Here is a 26,641-nt window from a genome sequence, read left to right as displayed (position 1 = left end):
GAATTGTCCCTACAGGTTTGAGGTTAAGGGATGTACCAGCCAGGTGGAGAAGGGAAGCTTTTGAGCTTGTGTGTGAAGTCGCTCAGTCATGTCCGACTCTTTGTGACCCCATGGACTGTAGCCTACCAGGCTCCTCTGTCCATGGGATTTTCCAGGCAAGACTATATTGGAGTGGGTTGTCATTTCCTTCTCCAGTTTGAGCTTAGATGAGGCCAAATTCTAACTAACCCTTACAATCCAAGAGAAGAAACTTTGGAACAAAGCAGAGAGCCAGTTTTATTCTGATTGTCTTTTAAGGAATATACTTGAATGCCAGATGCTTGTGGGCAGATGCCTCTCAAGACTTGCTGAGCTGTTAAATGCCATTTCCATTGTAAGTTAGCAATCGTGTCTGACCTGTATCCAAATTTTAAGTAGATCCCACTTCTATCTGAAGTCAGTAAATCTCAAATTCCTGTCCTTTAGTATTACTCATGATCTTGGCACATGGAGGAGATCTGCATAGACCTGAGACAAGTTTGCCGCACCCTGGAAAAACCCTTCTTCACAAAGATCCAGGTGGCCCTGGGTAGAGTCAACGTCTGTAGCTGCTGAGCCCCCGGGGCCCCGCCCCGTGTGCTTTGCCAGTTTTGCATCTTGGCTCTGACTTCTGCTTTTAGATACCACACCTGGCCATGCCAGAACCTTCGGAGAAGAGGGCAGTGAGAGTTTTGTTGGGCCCGTTTTGGCCCAAACCTAAGTTTTAAGATTGCTTTACTCCAGAAGAAAAGTCAGGAATGCTGTCTTTTTCTTCCAAGTGATAGAGGATGGCAGACTGCAGACTTCCCAGTCTGGGGGACCCTAGAAGGAAGAGTTGGGTAGCACAGGCCTACAGAAGACCCAGAGGGAATTCAATGTGTGTTCCTTAGCCAGATTCAATGACCCAGCAATTCTGGGGGATTCAGTCACTTAACTTGACTGCCTCGAGGTCTTCAGACCGATGCTAGCATCTCGAATCAGTCAGATGCTTAGCTTCTCTACCATTAGCAGCTTATTTCAGATTCCCCTGTTTGAACTCCTAGAGATGATTAGGAAAAATCCTACTAGGAAGGAGACAGCCAGGTAACTGTTTAGCTTGCTGCTACCAACAGTGGGCATTCAGCTGTGACACATAAAGTTCACTTTGTTGAGGGCCTAAATGATTTTTAATTTCAGTAGAACTTTCTCCTTTTCAAATATAGAACAAATTTTTTTAAATGTTTGGCCAAGATTAATTTATTCTTTCCTATATTCACTGAGAAAAGCATTTTTTAAGCACTGATGAACCAGGCATCACACATGATTGAAGAGAGACATAAGTGAGCAAGATTGTATTTGAGCCCCCAAGCTCATCACCGCTTATGAGGGAGGAGGATTGAAAACAAAGACAAGAGAGTTAAAGAAGGGTAATGTACAGACTGAAGAAAAGAAGGAGTGTACTTTGAATAAGGTGTCTGTTTCTAGAAAATCGTTTCTTCACCTTCTTGTGAGGTATTTGCTAAATTAAACATCATCTCTCTTACTTCCTGGCATTGTGACCAGGTAAGACAAATCATAAATGGCAGACATCATAAGTCTTATCTCTAAGGAGAGTTAGATATTGTTGCAAAATGGCATTGCCCATTTTCCTCTCTCCCCATTTTCTAGCTACAAAATATTTTAAAAATTAGTATATTGTATTTAGTTCTTGACCTGTTTAATAATTGAATTTGTTTTTGAAAACAAGCTTCATTCTTGAGATTTATGGATGTTTAACAGTCAAGAACAAGGCATCAGGCAACTTGCTGGAATTTATGGCACATTTCTTTCTGTTAGAGACTTTTTTGTTTACATTTGTTCTACCAGCTGTAAAGTAATACATGCGTTTTGCAGAGAATTTAGAAATAATAGAAAGCTACAAGGAAGAAAAGAAAAATTTGGTGAGAACTAACCAGGATTTCTCCTCACTGTCTCCATAATCAGCACATGGATTATGAGGCTTTTCTTACATTTCTATAACAGACTTCACTTATCTACTCTTCTCATTTGGGGGCCAATAGGGTTTCAAATTTTTCCAGTTATAGTAATCTGAGATGCACATGTCTAGAAAAATCTTTATCTAAGTTTATATTTCTTAAGGGTAAATTCCTAGCTGAGTAATTACTACTCACAGGTATGAACTGCCTTAATCTTTTCTGTTTTATGACTGTTCTTCTTAAAGCTTGTTCCAGTTTTCATAAACATCAACACTCCATTAAGATATTTGTTTTGTTACACCCTCACTCATATTGGAGCATCCCTGGTGGCTCAGAGGGTAAAGAGTCTGCTTGTAGTGTGGGAGACCTGGATTCGATCCCTGAGTCAGGAAGATCCCCTGGAGAAGGAAATGGCAACCCACTCCAGTATTTTTGTCTGGAAAATCCCATGAACGGAGGAGCCTGGTCAGCTACAGTCCATGGGATTGCAAAGAGTCGGACATGACTGGGCGACTTCTCTTTCTTTCTTTCTATCTTTCACCCATATTGATTATTATGATTCTTAGAAGGAGAAGCTAAGTTTTCTTGTCAGGTTGATGGGAAGGAAAAGTATTATCTTGGTCAGATTTACATTTCTTTTCTAGTGAGGTTGAATACTTGCAGTTAATATCAGTCTATCTATATTTCTTCTGTAATTAGTCTATTCACCTCCTTTGCCCATTTTTTCCATTGGGATTTTTATTACTAATTTGAATAAGTACTTTATACATTAGGGACATAAATCTTTGTCGTATTTGTTACATGTAGTTTTTCCAAGCTTCTTATTTTTTGTTTTTATGCACATATGAGCAAAAGAGTTGATTCATGTTTTTTAACTTTAAAAATTGCCTTTAAAATTAGAAAGTTCTTCCCACTTCTGTGGCTAGATACTTAATTTTATTTTTTTCTATTCTAGAGTTATACTTCTTACTCAGGTCTTTAATATAACTGGAATTTATTTTTATAATATAAAAATAAGATTTCTCCATCAGCTATCACATGCAGATTTTTTCATGTTTTCAGATTTTTACTGGTTGCAGCATTAAAAAAAAATCCATTGTATTCTTGAGAAGTTGAAACTGTTAACAAACTTCCTTCAAATTAAATATACAGAATATAAACTTAGTAATATTACCTCTCTGAGCTTCAGTTTTCTCATCTATAAAAGTAGGAGATTAGAGGTGTAAGATTTCTTCTGGTTCTGAAATTCCTGTCTTAAACTGAAGATGACGTCCCCCACCCCCACTTTCCCCAGTTTAGCAGCATTGGTACTTTTGAGCGTTCAGCACTTTGGGGGAAAATGTTGCCATTTTAAAATAGATGCCATTCCATCACTCAGGAGGCCCTGAGTAGCCATTTTTCACTCTGATTGCCTATGCTTATCAATGCCAAAAATCATTCTGTTCTTTTATGTTCTAAAAATACTCCTGTGGGTAGAATTTCTAAAAAATCTCCTCTTTGTGAAATGCAGTTGGTATGGGACAGATGGCGATCTAGCATCCGGCTAGAAGTGTAGCTCTGCTCTCAGTGTGTTGAAGACACGTTTCAAGCCATGTCATTAAATATTTGGAATTGTTTCTCTGAGTTTACAATGTCCTGAGCAGGATTAAGATATGAAACTCTCAGATAATGACAAGCTGAAAAAAAAACTAGATCCTACTGTCTTGAACTTCTAGAAATAAGAAGAAATTAGTCTGTTTATTTATAGTGGCTCAGTTCCTTAACCACTATCCACAACCACTATCCACAACCACTGTTTGTTTGTTGTTGTTGTTTTTTTAATGCAAATTTTGATCTCTCCCCTGTCTCTCAGAAAGAATATTTCTTCTCTGAGGATAAACTCTATGTTTTATTTGAACTTTTATCCCCAGCATCTAGCATGAGGTTTTCAGTTGGTATTTGTGGACCTGATTTCTGTAGAGAAGACAAATGTGAGTGATTTGAAATAGTTCCAAAGTTCCAGCACTCAAACCAAATCTGTGCAAATCCAAAGTTATACCTGCCCCAGGATTCCAGTTCATTGGAGATTTAAAGTTTTAAATGAAAGGTTTTGTCTCAGGGAGGATTAGTCTGGAAATGACAGGAAGAAAGGACGAGGAGGTTCCTCACCAATCATCAGTTGGTAACTGCAGACAAGTCTTTAGGAGAACACATAATTGGTAAAGGGTAAAACAAACTTTCAAGCTTCAGTGAGTCACAGTTCATGGAGCAAGGATCTTACCGGGGCAGGTTTATGTATATGAAGATTTCAATTCTCTTTGGTATACTAAGTGCACATTAACATTCAGGAAAATAGATGATTTTTTTGGTCTGTATTATCATTTAAGTACTTCCATTTCTTTTCAATCCATTTTTCTCTTTCTCCACACCCATTCTTCACTCCAGAAAAAGGGAGAAACACCTACTCCTGTGTAACCAAATTTATTTATTTCTTATTTTAACCTTCTGTCTTCCTTTTTACCTCCTAATTTTGTTTATCTTTCAAACAATTGTAGTAGTATTTCATTGCAGTTTAAATTATCTTAACCTGTTTTAATACCAACTTTTTCCATCACTGCACAATAAACCAAGAGTGACACAGCCCTACTTGTCTCATAGTCTTGTTTCACACTGTAAAATAAGGTTTTTGCAATGGTTATTGCTGAGACCTAGGTGTGTCCCTCTTAAAACACCAAGGAATGTGCAAAACATGAAAAAACAAGAGTGTTTACTTAAGATGCTTTGTGTCTCCTTGCTCCCATGCCTTGTGATCTTGCGGTTGCTACGGTAACTAGGAATTTTTCATTCCATGACTTGCATAAGGACTGAGGCTGACCTTTTTATTACTGCTCTGCCCTCTCTGAAGTTATATGTGCACTCACGTGCATACACGCACACACATGTGCACGTGTTCACAGGCATACGCTTGTAAAGTCACATTTATATACACACAGCAGACATTTGGAAAGAGTTATAGAGCTCCTTGACTTGAAGCCTTCCCATTTTCTAAATGTATTACTTTACACTTTATTTATTTTTTACTTAAAAACTTTTTCCAGTTTTACTGTGGTATAATTTACAAAAACTGTATGTATTTAAGGTGTATAAGGTAGTGTTTTGATGGATACATACCTTGTAAAATTATCACAGTCTAATTAACATATTTATACATCACGAGATTATGTTTGATTGTGTGTACGTGTGTGTGTGGTGAGAACACTTAAGATCTACTCAGGAAATTTCATGGATCCAGTGCTTTTTAAATTTGAAAAATACTTCTCCTGGGTCTGTTCACAGTTAAGAGCTTGCTTTCTCAAATAATTTCAGTTTATAAATTAGATCTTTACTTATTCACGAGGCATTTTCAGACACAACTGCATTTCCTACAAGAGGGATTTGGGAAGAGAGACCAGTGCCATAGGAACCAGTTGAGGGGGGGTTATCACGTGCTGCTATAAAAATCCATACCATCCTCTTTTTACTCAGATTTTTCAAAGATTCTGTAAAACTGCTACTGTGAATTATTCAAACCCCAGGTGACAAGTATATCTGCAACTAGTAGAAATTTTGTCTGAGTCATAATTTACCGTAGGTTTTCATCTCATCTTTAGGTTGCTTGGGGAAAGGGTCAATACTGATATTTTCCCTTTAGAATAACTTTGCATGTGTGTGTCACACACACAAAATGATATGAAAATTCTTAGGAACAAGAAGGTGTTTCTACAATTTGTATTTGCCATTTCTGTAAAATTGCCTAGCAAGCAAGATTTCAGATTTTTTAGTTGTTTTAAATCTCAGGTAACATATGTTTTGTATTTTGAGGTCCATCGAGATATACCAATAATGAGAATTGGAAATTAGCACTGTACCCAGCACTAAGTCATCTCAGTTTTTTGCAAAGTGACAAAGTCTGTTGTGAACATATTATGCAAACCCTCTCCAAGAATGCTGTGGATTGATGGAATTCATATCCAAAGAATTGATAGACAGTTTTTCTCCAGTGAACTCAGTCATGTTAGGAGATACTTAATGATCTAATTTAGAATTTGAAGGCATCCCCATTTCTTCTAAATTACCTTCTAATAGGCTTCTGTCAGATCGTGTATGCACAAGGCAGTACCCTCAGTTGCCCTTTGACCTAGGCTTCTTGAAACCAAACGATAAGTCTTAGTGACTTCCCAGCCCAGCCAGGCCTTTGCAGATTCCCATGGACTCACTAACCAGGCTGAGTGTATGTAACTCATAAGTCTTAGCAGAATGAAATAACCACCATATCTGGGACTGAGGGGCTGCAGAAGCGATGGAGTGCAGCGGCCTCACCCCATGACCGTGGCCAGCATCACGCCTTGTTTGTTGCTGCAGGTGTTTTATCTTGTTTGTACTTTAGACGTGCTGATGCTAAAGGATGTTGACTGCTCCCTTGCAAGTAATCAGCAACCCCATCCCAAACTAGGGTCTCATTAGGCATGAACTCACTCCTGAAATTTCTCCTTTCTACCTGAGCCTGCTCTCTGGGCTATCTCTTTGTAGCTGAACCTCCTGCTCCCGGCCTTTGCCGACCTTTCAGTCCTTGACCTTGGGCCATTCTGATGTCTAGTATCTGCTCATCTGTCGTTCACCAGGCCGTTCATTCGTTTTACAGGCAGTGTTATTCTGGATGGAGGGGCAGCACAGAGAACAAGACAGACCAAGTCCAGGTTCTCATGAAACAAATATCAGGGTAGAACTTGTCCTGTCATTTCTCCTTGCCCTTCTCCTCTCCTTCCCCACCCATAATCTATTCAGTAACCAAGAATCTAGTGTATTGGAATTAGAGGACTTGCTGAGAAAGATTTAATAAAATTTAAGATTTTATGTTAAAAAATAATAAAAAAAAAACACCTGTGTGATTTAATAACTCTCAAGGGTCACATGGGGAGTCTCTTGTGTGAAGCAAAGAAGAGGATCTGAATTGCAGTGAACTGATATTACACCAGAAAGAGTGTTAGGAAAATAAAATGTGCAGGAATTAGATTGAAGTTAGCCTGGATCAGATTCCTAGCCTTGCCCTAATTGTAGGGTTCTCAGAAAACTTACTTTACATGATAATAATTATTGGAGACAGTAAAATTCAATACATACTGTTCTTCTCTAGCAGCCAGAACTTTCTATCTTGTCACATTTACTGGTTTTCTCTAGGAGTTTGACCACGTTCCATAACATAGTGTTTGCTTTCACACTATGGAAGTCAGACTTGACCTAGATTTTCTAAGTCTGGGGATGATGAACCCTATTAGTCCTTTTTAGGCTTTAGTTTGAATTATTAATCATATTATTCTTAGGATTTTTTAAAATAACTAATGATCATTAACTCAAATACTCTCTTTCTGCCAGGATGTGTTTGCTAAGCAAGAGCCTTGGAATCTGGTAAATTTAAACCACTGCTCACCTTGACACACATCTGCTTAGTTTATCTTTCCCTTAGCTGCTCTATTAATCAGGTCTATCTTGCCAGCAATATCCTTTTCTTTTTTTTTTTTTTCTAAAGCTCTGTTTGCTTTTTTTTTCCTGTAAGAAAATAGAATCATGAGATACATTGTCAGCAAATTTTGTGAAGGTTGTTCTTAGACAAAATTGTTTTTGGCCAGAGGAGATAATTTTTTCAGATAAGTATTCCAGTTCTGCAGTCCCCACATTTACAGTACAAGAATAGATGCGGGCACTAATGGTTTGGTTTGCTCAGCTGTGTGTGAATTTCCATAGTGTAAGATGAGGAGAGACTCCCTAAACACGAAATCACATGCAGCTTTCCTCCATAGGGAACCAACACTTCAGGTTTCTGGGGAAAAAGTGAAATCAAGACAACCGAATTTTGTAGGCTCTGAGGCTTGGGGGGAAATGTGAGGGTCATTGTCTTCAGCCTCACTCACTGAAGAAGCACCTTCACTTGTCAATAATGTTACTGCCAGACTCTGCTTCAGTTTCAAAAGGAGGTCATTTTGCCTCTGTATTTCCTAAACTTGACCTTCAGTCTGCTTCCTCCAACTCACGATCTATTAACGGAAGGTTACTTTTCTACAACATCACCAATAATCCTGTTCCACAAGGCAGCATAGCTCAGAAAGTGCAGATCTCCTGCAGTGGTTTCATTGTCACCATCTTTTTCTTCTTAGTCATTCCAACCACCTGAACACTACCTCAAAGGGCATGTTTCCCAGACCCTCTTGTAGTTCCTTGGTGCTGAGTCCCATGTGCTTTGATCAGCAGACTGCTCTGCCTACAGGCTCCTCACAGCCCCACTTTGTTTTGTTGGAGATAAGATTCACATAGCATAAAAGTAACCATTTTAAAGTGTACAGTCCCATGTCTGCCCAGTGCTTGGGCCCATGAGGCCCAAGGCAGTGTGTGCACTGGAAGCCCTGCCCCTTAGTCTGCAAGGTCTCTTGCTGCCCAAGTTCTGTAGGCATCAGATTGAACTGATCCCTGCCATCTTTAACTCTATTCTTGCCAGTGCTTCATTTCCCCCCTGCTGGGTCTTGAGCTTTGCTCTCGCGGAGCTGGTGTACTTGTGGTCCTGAGACCACGTTCAGTCCCTGTCAGCCCTCATCTCCTCTTGGAACTCAGGATGATGTAGACACCTCTGTTGCCTTACACACTGGGCAGATTGGCTTGCTTTAGCTGCCAGCACCAGGGTTAACTAGTCCCTGCCATAGTTGTAGTCTCTAACATGTATTAGTGACCATCTTCCAGGGATGTCTGTGGTTCTGGTTAAGAGCTCTGTTGTTGGGTCTTCCTGGGCTTAATCTCAGCTTTAGCACACACACCCTCACCCTGGGATCTTGCTTGGCCAAGTTACTTTGTCAAAATGAGAGATTTAACAGCATTTACCCCATGTGGGCTGTGCTGTGCTTAGTCACTTAGCCATGTCCGACTCTTTGCGACCACATGGACTGTAGCCCACCAGGCTCCTCTGTCCATGGGGATTCTCCAGACAAGAATACTGGAGTGGGTTGCCATGCCCCCCTCCAGGGGATCTTCCCAATGTAGGGACAAACCCAGGTCTCCCGCACTGCAGGTGGATTCTTCTGAGCCACCAGGGAAGCCAGAATTGTTGTAATGGTTAGATAAGAAGGTGGCTCAGACACTAAAGAATCTGCCTGCAGTGTGGGAGACCTGGGTTCAATCTCCGGGTTGGGAAGATAACCTGAAAGACAAAATGGCAACCCACTCTAGTATTCTTGCCTGGAGAATTCCATGGACAGAAGAGCCTGGTGGGCTACAGTCCATGGGATCACACAGAATTGGACATGACTGAGCAACTAACACTTAGATGAGATAACGGAAGCTCATCTCCTAGCTTTTCTGATATATGGTGAACCCTCAATAAATGTAATCGATTTATCTGCCTGGTCTTGACTTGATCCCTCCCTTGTTGCCTGTTCCTAGTAGATCTGTTAGTTGGATATGGCAGTGCTGTCTCCTTAGTTCTCCAACTGTAACTTCTACCACTGTGAGATAAAAACTATGTTAGCTTTCTTTAATGGTCTGGTAACTAATGATTACATGATGCTTTATACTTCACCATGTATACTTACCATGTATCCTCTTAAATTGGAGAAGGAAATGGCAACCCACTCCAGTATTCTTGCCTGGAGAATCCCATGGGCAGAGGAGCCTGGCAGGCTATAGTCCATGGGCTCATAAGAGTCAGACACGACTTATAAACTAAACCAACCAACCAACCATCCTCTTAAGTACTGGCCAAATCTGGGGACTGCCTTAGTGATTTTCACATTAATGACTCTCAGAGTAAGATCCTGAATTAGAGCAAGTTGTGATCTCATAACTTGTCTGTCTGTATCACTATCCAGTGTGACGAGCATGCACCTCTTCTTTTCAGTTCACCCGTATCTGTCTGAGTGTCCCAGACTTCCAGTTGGTGATGAAGATGCAGAAGAGGGTGGGCCAGTGTCATCCACTGCCCGAGTAGTTGGGTGACCCTTCCTTAGGAAGAGCACCTCTCCGCAGACTGTCCACTCTGTTAGCACCATCACAGTCCACTACTTGAGATGTAGCCTGTGAGACTTATGCTGTCATTCTGTAAACCTCCACTCAAAATTGCACTTTTATCCTTTCCTCTTTCTGTTCATTCACTGATTGATTTCACTAATGTTTGAATGTCTATGAAGTGCCAAGACCTGTTTGTTGGGAGTTCAGTGTTGAAGAAGATATGGTGCCTGCCTACACATGAGCTTATGCTTTAGAAGGGAAACACAAAAGGTCGTCAGCGTGTGCTTTTTGAAATACTGGGTCTGAAGGATTCGTGTGGCCCCATGGGGTCCCAGAAAAGGGCCCGCCACATCAGACTGGAGGTAGAGGGGACAGGAAACATGGAGGATGTGATTCTTGAAGTGCACTTTGTGAGGTGAATGAAAGTCCGACCAAGAAGGGTGGGAAATGAAAGGAGTCATAATAAGCTATTGGCTCTAAGTGCCATCACAGTCCTTTCAGGCTGTAATAAAACACCACAGACTGGATGGCTTATCAACAGGAGAAATTTATTTCTCACAGTTCTGGAGGTTGAGAAATCCAAGATCAGGGCACCAGCAATTCAACGTATGATGAGAGCCCACTTTCTGGTTCATAGACAGCTCTCATTTTGCTCTGTCCTCACAGGGCAGCAAAGGGTCAAGGGATCTCTCAGGGGCCTCTTTTGTAAGGGTACTTATCACATTCAAGAGGTCTCCACCCTCAGGACCTAGTCACCTAAAACCTCTGCCTCCAGACACCATCATGCTGGGGATTAGGTTTCAACATAGAATTTTTGGAGAGAGGACTCATTTAGTCCATAGCAAATGCCTTCCTATGAATAAATTAGCAGTTACTGTGTTCACAGACTTGAGGGAAAACAGCATTGCATCTTGTACTACATGTATGACTTCTTGAATGCCATGGCATCCAGCTAGATGATTCTGTGCATCCTTCATATGACCAGTTCTCTGTGCTGCCTGCTTTACACAGGTCTGATGATGGAGCCAGCCTGGGTCATGGGAGGAGTGTTGAGGATCCTGCTTGGGGCAGGAGGGGAGCTTAGAGGGTGCAAAATCCACATCTTCCCCAGTTGGGCCCACAGGGTGACCTGTTCCTACCCACCCCGTATTTTCCTGGTGCCCTAGACTGGGGGACAGTACCATTTAGCGCAGGCCTTCCCAGGGTTGTGTTAGTTACAGGGTCTCTTATATGTCAGTTACATGGGAGCTTAGTCTGATAGAATTTTGACAGATGGAACAAGTATAACACTCAAGTTCAGAACATAGTTATCTCATGTGATGAGTGTTATAATAGAAGGGTGACTGAGGAGAGAGGGTAAAGGCAGCCTTGGAGGAGAGTGACTGTTGAGATTGAATCTGCGTTTTAAAGGTAATCCACTCGCTCACTGTCTCCCTTGCTCATGAACTTGCAAGCTCAATAAACCATTATCAAGTTAATATCATTTGCCAGACCTTGAGCTGTGTGTTAGGAAGAGAAATAGAAGTCACAGTCCCTGCCCTCAAGATGTCATCATTTCGCGGAGACCACAGAAAGAGCTGATAGTCAGAGGTCAGTGTGATAGATGTCATGACAGCGTTCTTTGAGCATCTCATCTGGACAGGCAGTGTTACTGGCAGGAGATTTGTCAGAGAAGCTTCCTTAGATGTGGTGATAAAACGAGTTTCATTGTATGGAATGATTTGTACCTTTTGGGGTTCATAGACTCCAATGAGACCTAGAATTCTGGACTCTGGCTGGGAAACTGTGCCTACACATAAAAAATCCTGTATACTTTCAGAGGGCTCTCTGAGCCCCTGAAACCCATCCATGAACCCCCAGCTAAGTTTATGCTCACAGAATAGCAGGGACTCGATGCCATGGAGAATATCAGTGGCTGCTTTCTGTGAGCACTTGGGAGAAGAACGTTTCCCATCAGAGATAATAGAAAATCAAGCAAGTATTTGTGACAATTTCAGCAGGCCTGAAAAACCCCTTAGTAATCACTTTTCTTGCTAGTGCCAGTGATAAGTGAAAATATAAATGCAGTCACATTTGGTTTGGGACTGCCTAGACCTGCTAAACTGTGAACATCAGTTCTTGACTTTATATTTTTATTACCCTATATGTATTTCATCTTAAAAATAAATGTCTTTCATGTGAATAAATGAAAGAAAAAGAGTTGGATTTGTAAGTATAAATGCTGATCCTGGTCTTGGAATTTAATCTAAAGTAAGCCAAAGATACAGGTTCTATAATTCATTGAGAATTCACAGGCAGGAGAGCAGTGTAGCCATAAAAAGAAAAGAAATCATAGCTAGTTGCCCAAAGAATGGAAAAAAGATGAGGAGCAGGGAAGATCTGAAAACCCTCCTTTGTTTTTGTATTCCTCATGGGCTCTGTTGAGAAGGTCCTGTGAGTCTGTGATCACACAGCTTTCCCTCAGCACTCATCCCCCTCCCACTTTCAGCTGAGGATACCTGTTTATTTTTGCACTTCCTCTCCTCCCCCACCTCCCCACTCATCCTAGACTGCATCCCAGACTACATCCCAAGGGCAAATCTGTGAAGAATCTATGTGGCCCAGTCCTTGGAGTTTCTTGTTCTTCCCACCATCCCTTCAAGAGAGTAGGGCAAAGAACTAGTTTCTGCAAACCTGAGAGCTAAAGTGTGTGTCAGGGAGAGGAGAGGATTCTCAGTAAGCATGTACCAACCAGGGCTGAGCATCACAGGCCAAAGCAGGGGACGGGGTGGGAATATGCCTTCTGGGAACACACCCTGCTCCCCACTGCACCCTGCTCTTTAGTGTTGCCCCTGCAGAGCCCTTTCTCTTCTGAGGTCTGTGCCTCTTGTTCCGGCGTTCTTCCTAGCTCACCCATCTTCTGAGCCCTGTTGCCTGTAATCACTTTTGGGAACATTCCTGGGTGTGATTCTCTCATCCCCCTGACAAGGAAATAAATGCATTTTATTCTTAACTCCGATAATCATCACCTCCACTCTGCACCATGCTCATGGCAGGGCAGCATCTTAATGACCCTCGTTCATGGTCTCTGGCCAGAGACCACTGGGAACACAGCTGTAGTTGAGCAAGTTGGGTTTGTTGCTTGGCTTGGGGATGGAGCATTCGCCCTGTGGGGAGCCTTGCAACAGCTCAGTGCAAGAAGGTGTTAGAAGGACTCACAGGACTTGGGTTTGTGTTTGGTGACTCTGGGGAGGATTTAAAGTAGCGGGGCTTTGTTTTTGATCAAGCAGTTGGGTAATTCTGTGAGATATCTTAAATCTTATCTCTAGGAGGAGCAGCAAGGCTAAGGCTGTCACTGGGGAAGCAGCAGCCATCACTGGTTAGCTGGGCTTCCTGCTGCTTTCTGCTGCTACCAACATTTATGCTGTATCTTGTTCAGAGTGGCCATTGTTTTGTCTTGTCCCACCACAGCACAGAGTGACCTTCTCTAGTGTTGACTTTTTGCAGAATCTTTGGCATTTAACAGGAGAACACAGGGCTGGGCCTGAGTGCCCAGGCTGGCTCCAGGTGTCTGGGCTGCTTCTCCTTCCCATCTTCACTGCTCTGAATTGCCCTGCTTCAGAGATCAGCCTCCTTGATCAGAGCCTCCACCTGCTGCCTCCTCGACTGCCTGCCTGTCCCCTTCACTCCTGTAAAGACTTGTCCTCAGCCCCTCCATGCTGCCCTGGTTTATCGGCTGTTCTCTTGGCTCATCCTTCCGCTAACCAGACAGACGCCACGTGGTGATGAGCTGTGTGCGTGTGCTGATGTGGCCCTGAGCTCCTCTCCTCCCTCCCGTCTCCATTGCTGATCACTTCCCTGGGGTGGGGGTTGGGGGGTGCGGATCGTTCACTGTTCCCCTCTCAGGTTTCTGAACACCTTGGCAGGAAGGCCTAAAACCATACACATGTGTTATCCTCAGCAGCACAAAGCTGTCTGGCAATTGCTTTTTCCATAACTTGTTTATCCCCTGTTGCACCCCCAAAGCCATTTCTCCAATAATTTTCTCTTTGGGCCACCAGTGAACCCCCTCCGCCCAGAAGAGGGTCTCAACTCATACTCTGCAAAGATGATGGAAACCATCTCATCTGTTCTACCTCAGCTTTCTTCTTTTCCCTGCTCTATTTTTTTTCCCCTAAACCTCCATTGTCTTCTTTGCCCTGATACTCTCTGAAAGGAGGAACTCTTGGTCCTGCGGTAGCCTCACCCCTTCACACCTGTTCCTGACCTGTCTCGCCTCTTTTCCATCACCCTTCACCTCCCCACTTCCCCAGCCAGACAGCCTCTTCAGCCGGACTCCTTCCCTTCCTGGTGACATTCTAAGGAGGTCTGTCTCATCTGTGCACTTCCTCCGTGTCCTCTCACACCTCAACACTCCTCTTCCCACCGCTGGACTTAACTGTGGTCTTGACATCACTTTCTCGTGGACTCTTCATCTTCGTAAGCTTGATGACATCAGATAAGCTTTTCGTTGCCCTCCACCTACTCCTGGCTCATCTTGGTTTCACTTCTTCATCATCTCTTTAGTAGGTTTCCTCGTGACTCTGATCCCTCTCTTTTCCTCTCTATTTCTATGTTTTCTCTTCCTTTATCCATCTTCATAATCCCCTTTCTCTCCTGCTTCCCTTTAACAGTCTCACCCACTCCCTAACTGGGATAATTCACAGATTTGTCTCTGTCCTTGGCCTTCATACAGAGGCCTCGTTCTTTATTTCTAACTGCTTGCTAAACATCTACAGCGTGATGTATTGTCAGTCCTGAAACATCAGTTGTCTGAAACCAGATCCATCAGTCTCAGCAGAACCAGTTTTTTTGCCCCGTTTAATGGCACTTCCGTTCTCTGTCACGCACAGCTCTGGGATTCGATCTGTCACCTTTGACAGTCAAATCCCATGAGTCCTACCTTTGCTTTTGCTTCTTGCGTATGGACTTGTCTTGGGGAGCTCACCACATTAGACTTGCGTTATGGAGCTATCACCTTGTCCTCTAAGGGCAGGGCACCAGTCTTCCTCACCTCCGCTTGCCCCTTAGTGGTTGGCACAACACCTTCCCCACAGGAAACCCGCCCCCCTCCACTGTCTGTTGAATGATTGTCTATAAGTTAAGCATTTTAATGCTGTACTTGCATTTCACAAACTATTTGTCATTGAATGCATTTCTTTTCATTTGTTCGCTGAATACCTTTATTCTTAGCTGAGCAAGCACCAGAATGAAGTTTCATGACCAGAGCCTCAACTCCGGTACTTCTGCTGTTTTTCAGGAAGAGCAGTTTGGCATATGTTGGATGCGAGGCATTAATCTCACCTTCCTTCTTGAGAGCAGATATAATACATAGGGTTATTATGTTTTCACGGCAATTTTAGATAACTTCCATCTCCCTTTATACATTGATTTTTCTGCTTTTTCGCTTCTCTATTTTTTAACAGGTTTTCAAAATGGAAACTACCACTGTGACATAAGATGCTATTGATAGTGCATCAGTATGGTTCAGCTAGTCCCCTGCCCAGCAGAGTGTAGCTGCTCCGTGTACAGCCCTGTAATACATATTAGTTACACAGACATTAGAGAAGCCCTTCCCATCCATATGTATGCACATGGCCTGCGGAAGTTAATAATGCCATATATCACATGCACGTAGAATGTAAAATGTACTTCAAAATGACAGCGGGCTCATATAAAACGAGTATTGGCTTACGACAAGAGGAAAGCCAGAGGAAGCTTTTTGTCCTTTCAGACCTGCTCTTTACTGAATTATCTGCTTCTGTGTCTCAGTATCCCAGACTCCATTTTGCCACCCCCGCTACTTTTTGGGGGGTCAATATTATGCTCATCTTTCCAGCCACCTTATTTCACTTCAGCCACATGGATAACAAAAGAACCTCCTTGGAGAAATGAAAGATAGCAATTACACATTGGTATTCATGTTACAGGAGTCGCTGCCATCCTCGGGGACTTTAACAATGAATATCCAGCATTAATTGCCACAGTAACTGCGTGTCTGACCTTGCTGAAATGTAATACATCAGTTTTACATAGTAAAATTATTTGCCACTAAGAGATTAAAAAGGCATGATCATAAAATTATATTGCTGTTTGGAATGACTAGTAGTTTTTATTTTTAAGATCTTGGAGAACTCGAATGAGTAGGTTGCTACATTTTCTTAGAAATGAGAACATTGGGAGCTGAAATCTTAGTATTCCCATTGACTTGGTTGGCAATTATGACAAGAATAGTGCCTTCCTATTCTTATGGAAGGTGAATAAAATACATTGGCATCTCCAGTTAATCAGTGGAAAACTGATTAATAAGGCATGGAGACATAGTACTTTTTATCTACTTGGGGGAAAATGTTCTTTTTGTGTGTTTATACCTAATTTATGTAGGTTTTCTACCAGGAGCAAGAACATAGAAACATGCCTGGAACCCCAGGACCTGTTTCCCTTTGTAGCATCATTTTTAAGGTGATGCTTGTAGGCTCTCAGCTTCTTGCATCAATCTTTTGCTCAGATCCTTGGAGATACAGAAGTTAAATTTTCTCCTGTGTGTCTCTTACACACACCCTGCCCCCCCGCCCCCAATTTCCTCTGGCTGGATGTTGCCAATCAGAATTTCACACTCCACACTCTGAAAGTGTTCATCACTCGGGGTGGCTCCACACTGCTGGGTCAGCAGTGAGCCCGACTCCAACAGAGCCTCGTCAGCGGGCCATGCTGGGCTCTGGCCGTGGAAGCTGTGTCTGCAGAAATGAGTGATTGTTTGGCCTTCTGTCCGTGTTAAAAGTGACCGAGGTGAAGAAAGTCAGTGCACTCACCCGTGACAACCGAATTTCAGCCCAGATGAGATTCTAACTAGAGGATCCATTTTTTGCTTGTATCCTGGCAAAACAAGTACATGATAAATGTGAAGGCCATCTCAAATTTGCTTGGGCAGGGGGATGAACAGAAGAATAGAATGAGTAGTTTTCTGCCCACCTTTTCAAGTAAGACTGTGATGTAAATGACAATACACAGCCATTGCATCTACTTAATATGGCTTGCTCATTGTTTTAGTGTTTTGTATGGTTTTCCGGTTTTAATATAGTAAAATAGTAAAGAATATAGTAATATAGTAAAGAATAATACACATGCAATCAGTGTTTTGTGTTTCTGAGACTTTGAACTTTGGATTTCTTTATTCAGATCATTCAAGTAGTTTTAAAAATGAACTCCGACTCCCATCCTCACTGTGTTTTTTTCAGTTTTCTTTAAAGTATGTATGTCTTTCTAATGCTTTATGTGTCCAAAGAACTTGATCCTGGCCCCAGTACCATTAGACAGAGATTCTTGACCAGATTCCTAATTTGTTCTGAATCTATAAAGCGATTAGGTGGGAAAGCAACTTGAGAGATTGCAGCTTTTGTTAGCTTTTTTTTTTTTGCCTTTTAATCTTCTCTCGCTTTTTCCTTCTTCCATCCATCACTCGGGTCGGCAATTAAAGCAGGATGATGAAGTGACGACTGTTGAGGTGAAAGAGCAGGACCAGAGTGTCCTGGTGCTGAAGAAAGTGCAGAGCTGCGGCCCAGCCCCCCCGGCGGGGCGCGCCGAGAGCGATTGGAGGTGAGAGTTTTCACCGGAGCCCCGCGCTTCTGTTTCCTTTCCCTGCCTGCCTCCCCTTCTCCCGCTCCATCTCACTCGCTCTCTCTGCCGCCTCTTCCCTCCCTCCCTCCCTTTTTTTCTCCGCCTCTCGAGCCAGCTAGCTAGCGTTCTAGCTGACTGCAGAGCTCCTAGCAGCCAGATGGACTCGGATCCCAGCAAAAGGACAGAGGTGGCAAGATCCCTGAGCATCTAGGGGATGCCTTTGTTAGTGGCCGTGCAGAATGGGCAGCTCCCGGCTGAGGGTCTTTGACCCTCACTTAGAAAGAAAGGATCCCTCCGCTGCCGCGCTGGCAGACCGAGAGCTGCCCCTGCCCACCTTCGATGTGCCTTATTTCAAATACATTGACGAGGAGGATGAGGACGAGGAGTGGAGCAGCCGCTCACAGTCCTCCACTGAGGAGGACTCGGTGGACTCTCTGCTCTCTGACAGATATGTGGTCGTGTCCGGGACCCCGGAGAAGATCTTGGAGCACCTTTTGAATGACTTGCACCTGGAAGAAGTCCAGGACAAAGAAACAGGTAAGGCAGGGGGGTGTCTCCCGCTTCTTCCAGACTCAGGGCTGCAGCGCCGTTATCAGTTTCCCGAGGGGCAAGTCTCCTTCCCTAGCCAAAGCAGCAACCCGGGGGTGGGCTGAGCCAGCAAACCTTTGTGCGCCTCCCCCTTAGCCTCCTGTCGTTTTGTTTAAATCCAGTAAATGGACGCATGGAGATCCCAGCAGACGCCTGGTAAGTGGCTGTACAAAGAAAATGTTAGGAAGGCACGTATTCTTGTTTTGCTGGCAATTTTTTTTTTTTTTTTTTTTACCAAATCTCACCTAAAGGCAGTTGACACGAGGCCAGCATCCAGTAGCCAGTGTTGAATGGGAAGGATTACAAGGGAGATGGGGGTTACCAGCAAGCATTTACCTAGCCGGTGGGAAGCTCTGAGCTGGCAGGAGGAGCCTCCCTGCCAAAATGTCAACAATTAATGCAACTATTCAGCAACTGGAAGCTTAGCGGCAACTTCTGCGTTTTTCCAAGTGTTTCACAAACTGCTCAGAGCAAGCCCTACTGTGCAGAATATAAGACTCAGAGCTTCTCAGACTAGAAATGATAATTCACTGAAGTCTTCTTGGTCAGATTCCTTGTCCTTCTGTTTAATCCGCAGGGAAAATACCTGCTTAGCTTTTTCACCCCTGCATAAATCTACCTAAACTTCCTTCATCACACAGGGCAGTGCTGGATTCTTTTAACCAGGATTTGTAATTTGCTTCAGCCTGGAGCAGTTATCCCAGTGAATAGGCCTCTGGCTTTAGCCTGAATTCTGTGACTTGATCCCCTGACTAAAATGCACTTTTTGCTGCCACCATAGCACCTGTCATGATCTAAGTTTGCAGTACATGGACTGCATCAATGAAAGGCATTTGGGGGTTGTATTGGTACAATACTTTGTACTGATAACTCACTCCTTAAGTTTTTCCCATGCGGGAAGGATTTTGAAAGGATAGCTCAGGTGAGAACAAGAATTTCCTTGGGTCCTGGCAGTTTTGTCTGAACTTAACTGATCTGTGCTGCATTATGAAGGACATTAAGAGGAACAAAGATACATGGAATATGCAATTGAGTTTTTAAAAAGGCAAAATGACTCCATCATGCATCCTACCAGTAGTGTTATTGTTTGATCTCACAATTCAAATAAAAACTTTACTTTGCCTTATGTATGTTTGGGGGGGAAAATGGCAATAGTCATTTATACACAGACAAGCTAAAAGAAAAATGTATTCTTGTGGCATTTGCTGGGTGGTTTTTGCTTGTCTGTGTATTAATATTTTGCACATTTGAGTAGTATTTGCACAATTGAGTAATAATGCACAATTGAGTATTTTGCACATTCAGTAAACTGAAGCAGAAGCCAAGTTCTGCTTCATCAGAGGTGGTCATTGTGGAACCGGCCATAATTTTCTGTGTACCGATTACCAGACTGCTTTACACAGGTGGTTTGGACTTGATTACAGACAGGTTATCTGCCATGAAGACACCTTTGAACACGGGTACCAGGTTGGGAGATTCAGTGGCTTGTTCTTAATAGCACTGCAGTTCTGTTCTGGGCACAGGACTTTATGTCTAAGTTGTATAAATAAGAGTAGAGATTACTGAACTCAATACTAGGCCTACTTGGTTTCTTTTTTTCCTTTGTTCTCACTATCATTGGTTTTTTGTGAAAGATGGCCTTGTTGTTGTTGTTTAATCGCTCAGTCGTGTCCGACTCTTGCAACCCTGTGGACTGTAGCGTGCTAAGCCCCGCTGTCCATGGGATTTCCCAGGCAAGAATACTGGAGTGGGTTGCATTTCCTCCTGCAGGGCATCTTGCCGACGCAGGGATTGAACCTGTGTCTGTTGGATTGGCACACAGGTCCTTTATCACTGAGCCTCCGGGGAAGTCCTGGTGCCTACTAACAAGCTCCCATACTTAACACTGGGAATGAAAAGTCACCCTGATCCCTCTTAGTAATGCCAGTGGTTGCCTCCTGTTGGGAAATGGTGTTGTACCTGGTGTGTCGTGACTGTTATTCCTAGTTTGTTTTAGATTATAGCAACACTGGGGTCTAATGTGTCACCCTTGCCAGGTGCTGAGCAAAGCAGAGAGGACCAGGACTCAGTGGGGTGGCCTCAGTCCTGCTGGGGTCAGCCCCTCCTCACTCCTCCTCATTTCCTTAACATTTGCAGAGGACACATGTGAAACTTTATGTGTTTGCAGAGACACCTGAGGGGAAAAATGGTAACAATACTTCCTCTGATCAAAGGAGTTTTATGAAAATGAAAAAATCAACTTTAGAGAGAGATGGATGTGTAATATCATAGGGACACCTAAGTAGAAGTCACACACAGTTCTTCCAAACTTCATGAACAGCACTTGGAGAAAATACAACAGAAAGACCCATATGTGGCTTTTGTTGATAAAACTAAAAGAAATCTCATAAATATAATATCAGTTTCATGTAAAAATGGGAGAAAAGTGATTATGAGTTTGTTCTAGTTTGAATACCAAATGAATCACATATTTTAAAGTAGCTGTGGCCTCTTGTCACTGATAGAAGTGAATTTCAGTTCTTTATCTCGCTCAGGCTGGCAACCCTTATTATAAAAGGCCTATGTATTCAGGGGTCTAATAGAGTCTCGTAAACATATGGAAGACAGATGGAGGAAAATGAGAAGGGGCTGCAATAAAAGTATACAGCAGCGTTTTTATGTTCTTGAGCACCCCTTTTAGGGAGCTGGAGCCGTATGGAGCCGGGTGGAGCCATATGGTGGTCGTCCACATGGCCCCAGTGGCAGTGAGAGAGAAAGGGACATGGGAGGAAATAAATGGTGCGGGTTGGGATGAGCCTGATCTTGATTCTTACATTCCTGTACCTGCCAGAGGCTGGGGAAGTTAACTAAGCAAGAGATGCAAGCTATTCCCCATCTTTTTGCACAAAAGTCACTTCATTGTTAAAGTGTAGGTGCATGACCCAATAGATGAGACAGGTTCAAGTGATTACTAATTGATGTTAAGATGCAAGCAGAAAAAAAAGTTTACTTAATTGAGTGGAACAGAAATATGAGATAATGTATTTTTGTTATTACCTGAATTAAGAATGGAATAGAAAACAATTCATATAGTATTCTATCACCATATCAAACTGAGTTTTAAAAAGCAAAAAATGTTGGAGATGCTTACAAGCAACCTGCTAATGATTTTCCTAAATGATTTGATCCACACGACACTTACTATGCTTATTTTCATATCATAGTCTTCTGTGTGCCTACCTTTCCTCTCTGGTAGCACCAGGCACAAAAGCCCATCCTTTGATTATCTGTGGAATGAATGGATAAATGAATGAATGCATAATCCTTCATTGTTTAAAATTGAAAAACTATTTGAGTCTGGTAACTGGATATCTGTTGGTGAACAGGCAAAGCCTGAAGCTGTTTGCAAAGATTTCCTTTTCCTTCAAGGTTCAGGTTCTGACTTGAAGCATTTGGAAGGTTAGGGGAAAATCAAGCAGCTCTGTCTTCCGTCTTCCCAGAAATAGGACAGATATCATTGGGCATTCCTAGCCCAGGAGAATTACATGGAAGGCAAAAAGCAAGAAAACCAGTTTGCTGTGAGTGGAGGAGCTGGGAGCTGGAGGTGTAAGTCTGCACCACTTCCCTGGTCAGTGGTGATGGCTGCTCCTATTTAACCCCTTCCCCTCCCTGGAGGGGATGCAGTATGTTTTGTCTTGAGATGCTTCTGTCAGGAATAACGATTTCTGTTTCAAAGTGGGGAGGATGGGGGCGACACTCTATGTATCAGATGGATTCCCCAGAGGAAATCCTTCCTACTGATTTCTTTTCCTACGTCTGCATTACGATGAGTAATTAGGGGAAACAGAGAAGAGGACATGATTTGCTGTCCTGTTTCTTCTGTGTCTTAGGTTTTTTTTTCATCTTTTCAAAGCAAATATGCTTGTGTGAACAGGTTTTCAAGAAAAACAGAGACTAGGATAGTGGAAACGGGTAAATCCTGTCATGCTTACTAGGCTTGACCTGCTTTCTTCCAGGAATGGCTATTCTTAGTTCATGAGGTTACCATTCAGGATATCCAGTACTCAATGTGTGTTGACCACAGTTTAGTCCATGCGACTGGTGTGCCTTCAGTAGCATCTACAAGGCTCCTTGCGTCATGGAGAAAGTGAGTCCCTTACCTGTGTAGCGAGGCAGCCACCTCTGTGAAAGTTGACACCTGGTTTATGTCTTAGGAGTGTCTCACTTAATCGATGGGGTGCCACAGCTCTTCTCCATCTCCAGCTTAGTAGTGTTTTTGGAGCACTGTACCAATGGGACCTTGAGTGGAGCTAGAACAGGCATGACAGTTTTTCACTGACTTTTTTAACCTTCTTCACCCTGCTAACAGCAAGCCTGTCCTGAATACATGATACATACTTCTTTTGAAGGAAAATTAAGAATGCCTTTTTTCCTGATCATTGGAAATACAGAAGACAATCTAGGTGAACTTCTTCCTTAATTTCCTTATATTTTAGGATTTCTGAAAAGCTGTTTGGTCCTTCTGTTCCAGGCTTTCTTTTGCAGGTGACCAGATCTTTTTAAGACTGTGTCCGCATGGCTGTGGAGGACTAGAACTTTTGGGGGCTGGCACAGAGCTTTTAGATGGTTGGGAGGCTCCCCATGGTTTTATGCCGTTAACATGCATATAACATTATCTTGGATTTGTCTTTTTATTTTTGTGGTATCATGTGACACGTCATAGACCAGTCATAGATCTTATCTGTGGCTGCATCATTAGCAGCACACGGGACATTTTTCAAAATACTGATATCTGAGTCCCACCACAGAGATGCTGATTCAGTTGACCTAAGTTGAGACCTAAGCCTTATGGTCTTTGAAAGCTCCACAGGTGATTCTGTGCGTAGCCAGGTCTGAGAGCCACAGAGCTAGGATGATGACTTTGTCTCCCCACTTTCTTCAAGGACAAATTCCACGTGTTGAATAGTTATATATTTGCCCCTGGGAACTAGGGGGGTCATTTCTACTTTCCTCCACCGCCCTCTCCACTCCCTCTCCTCGGCTCATATCTGGCCTTGTATCCACTGTTTTCCTGCCCCAGAGCCTCTGCAGCCTGAGAAGTTCAGAATCACAAACCTGCATTGTTGGTCAAGCCTCTAAAACAGTTTCGAAAAGAGGAGATAATCCAAGGAAACAGTGGTGTTGGTCACACAGCTCTTTGCTGTCAATTCTTGGAATGAGGAGTCGATGGTATAGTGGGCAGAACCCATTTGGATTTTTGCCAGGGTTCTGTCATGCCCCACGGATCTCTGGGTGGTCCTTCAGTCTTACAGCCAAGAACACTTAGTTCTGTAAGAAATGACCTTCTGAGAAAGGAGAACACACAGCTAGCAGAGTAGAAAGGGTACTCAGATGAGATTCTGAAGTGTTGGGTCCTGGCTCTGAACTCTGTTAGTAAACCAGCCTGAGACTTTGAGCAGTTATACATGAAGTGATTTCTGAAGTGTCTTTCATCACTAAAATGCTTTGGTCCAAAGAGATTTATATCAACCCTTTCCTTTCAAAATATGTCACAGAACTGTAGAATTCTAGCTCTGGAGCCCTTAATGTTCATGTAGACACCTGCCAGAACCTCACCATCATTTTATGCTTACCTCACCATCACTTAGGCATGGCACAAGGACTTAGGTCATTTGGCCTGATTTCGTGTTGCTCTGTCTTCCTGCTGTGTCTCTTCAGCCTCACTCAGAGAGCAGTTAGAATGTTGATGGGGTAGCAGACTTGGAATTCAAGGCCCAGTGGCCCTATCTGGTGATGATTTATGCATGTTTGTGTAGAACACAAGTTTCCAGTGGGAAACTGCTTAAGTTCCTTTCAGAAATTATGCTATAACGTTTACAAAGAACAGCTTTGATTTATCACCAACTAGTAAAATACATTTGCAGAGAGTTTTATTACCAGGCCATTTGGGGATATTCAGAAACAGTCTCTTGCCAGAGAAAAGCAGTGGGTTTCCCCCCCTCCCGCTGCCCCCGTGATGAAATGTACTGCATCCTGGCTCTCAGACTAACGCTCCCTCTGTAATTCCTCTACTTTTAACTTTACACGCTGCTCCTATAATAAAATACAACAGTGTATTTTTGAGTGTCCAGTTTATATATACGTGTGAAAGTAAAAGTCGCTCAGTCATGTCTGACTCTTTGTGACCCCATGGACTATACAGTCCATGGAACTCTCCAGGCCAGAATACTGGAGTGGGTAGCCTTTCCCTTCTTCAGGGGATCTTTCCAACCCAGGGATCAAACTGGGGTCTCCTGCATTGCAGGCAGATTCTTTACCAACTGAGCTATCAGGGAAGCCAATATACATGTGATGAATGCCAAAGAAAATTTTAATTCCTTCCTTCCACAATTATCTTTAACCTCTGCTATTATGTAGGCACTCTTGTAGCCATGGGGACACAGCTGTAAACAGACTACTCCCAACTCCTCTGTGGGGCTTACATTTTAATGGGGGGAGTCAGCCAAAAAACAAAGAGAGAACCAGTGGATGTGAAATGAATGGGTGCTAAATAACCAATCTCATTACAGGCACTAGTGTGGGAGAACTGTATCTATATGTCATTGAAGATAAAGAAGCTATATCTTAGCATATCTAAAGTAGTATAGAGAATTAACATGAAGTTTCTGGTCCTATTCAGCAAAGTTCAGAACCTAAGGAAATAGTTGAGAAAATAAATAGATACAAGACATAAAAGGAATTTGATGTAGCCATGGGTATCCCCGGATGGTACTTGCTTTAGCTAGAAGTTGTAGGCTTTGTATCGCTGTAGTTGCTTGGTATCAGCCGTTTACTTTCCTGACCTGTGCAAATAACTTTCTCAGAGACTCATAACTGGACTAGGTTGCCACTTGGGGTCTTTTTCAGCTTTATGGAGCTGTCAATTTTAAATATTAGGTTAATTCTGTTTGCATACATGCTAATGAAAAAAATCAAGGAAAGACTGAAGAAATTCATTAGCCCTAACTCCAGCTACCCTGGGTGTGCCTCAGATGCAGATGAGAGACCCACTGTTCAGCAAAGACTTGTTTTTCCAGATAAAGCAAAGGCTTGAAACAGCAATCCACAGTGACAGTGAAAATCCTGAAAGTGCTGTCGAGAGAGCTTTAGGAATAAAAGTGCTCATATAAGGGTCTGGTTTCTGTTCTGCTCTATAATCTTTGTGCATTTGGTTTGGTTTCTTGGCAGTTCCCTTAGCTTCTCTCCTAATTGCTAATATGGAGAATGTATTGTTTTTGCTGGTTGCAATCGAAGTATTGAAAGGCTTTATAAATTAATATTGACAAAGTGACGAGATAATTAGAATTGTATAGAAATTTCTTTCTCGGTTGCTTCATTTATGAAAGCAAAGAACTTAGATCACATGATGTCTGAGGCCCCCTCCAGTTTTGAGAGCCAGGTTTTGACACCACTCCATTTATACAAACGTCTGCTTCCTTAGAATGATACCTGTATAGGATGATTATCTCCAGCTAATGAACAGAGACACTAAGGCAGAAGACGTTAACTAAGGTGCTTCAGAGATAGAGGGATCATTTGAATCTGGAAATGAACCCAGCTGTATTCGTAGCTTTATCCCAGACATCTTTTTTGTCTAGTTACTGGAATCATGGATAAGAGGCAGAATTGAAGGAAAAAAATCTAGCATTCAGCTCTAGCTATAAACCTCAAATCAAGCCCTTTAGTCGTCACTTTAGGGAGAACTACTCTCCAGCACAAAAGACTTGCTTCTTGGTCTCCAGCTGTGAGCAAAGTGGCCACTGGATTGTCTGACTGCTTCCAGAAGGTTTCACAAGACAGAGAGTGTGAGGGAAGCAGTCCTAATTATCAGCTGATGCTATATCAGACCACTCACATGAGAAATGATTAAAAATCAGATTTTGACTGAATTTTGTTTGAGGTGTTCATCTTCTGAACTCATCTATTCACACCACCTTTGAACAAGTGATATTATGAATAATAGCAAGGGAATTGATGCTTTTATGCTGCCAGTAGATTGTGGGTTAATTAATACTCCTGTTGGTAATGAAGCAAGGTGAAATGAAGTGAGACAGAGCTGAGGCATAAGGTCATTAATGTAGGCTGATTAATAATGGAAATGTGGAAGTTTTCATTACAACATGAGCAATGGGAAAAGGAGATGTTTATTGGATAAGGATATAGGCAGGAGTACAGATACTTTTCAGGGAAGCTATTCCTGTTTAGAACAGATTGGATCAGTGGAGTACATTTTTTTAAATCACATCATTTTCATGTTTGTACCACATGATCTCTTCTAGTACTTTAAGTTCAAGTATAAGTCTAGAGCACATAGAAACAAGGTATAACCTTGTAGGGCTGTGGGAAATTAATTTCAGGAGGATCTGAAGATAGGAAATGGAAAATGAAGCACAAAATGGGCAAGAATTACCTTAGAAAGT

At 42.6% G+C, this 26,641-nt stretch overlaps 1 protein-coding gene across 4 annotated transcripts in view; it reads left to right on the top strand.

Moving 5' to 3' along the window:
* RAPGEF5 (Rap guanine nucleotide exchange factor 5) overlaps positions 1–26,641 on the top strand; it is a 232,784-nt gene that overhangs the window by 140,348 nt on the left and 65,795 nt on the right. For 3 of the 4 annotated variants that reach the window (XM_043871605.1, XM_043871608.1, XM_043871609.1), the window contains 2 exons: positions 17,476–17,594; positions 18,064–18,152. In XM_043871605.1, coding sequence (XP_043727540.1) covers positions 17,476–17,594; positions 18,064–18,152 — 208 coding nt within the window. The remainder of the gene's footprint in view (positions 1–17,475; positions 17,595–18,063; positions 18,153–26,641) is intronic. The other variant, XM_043871607.1, reaches the window with a different exon arrangement.

The sequence above is a fragment of the Cervus elaphus genome, chromosome 18, assembly GCF_910594005.1.
Source record: "Cervus elaphus chromosome 18, mCerEla1.1, whole genome shotgun sequence".
NCBI lineage: Eukaryota > Metazoa > Chordata > Mammalia > Artiodactyla > Cervidae > Cervus > Cervus elaphus.
This window is presented reverse-complemented; position numbering and strand designations above follow the sequence as displayed.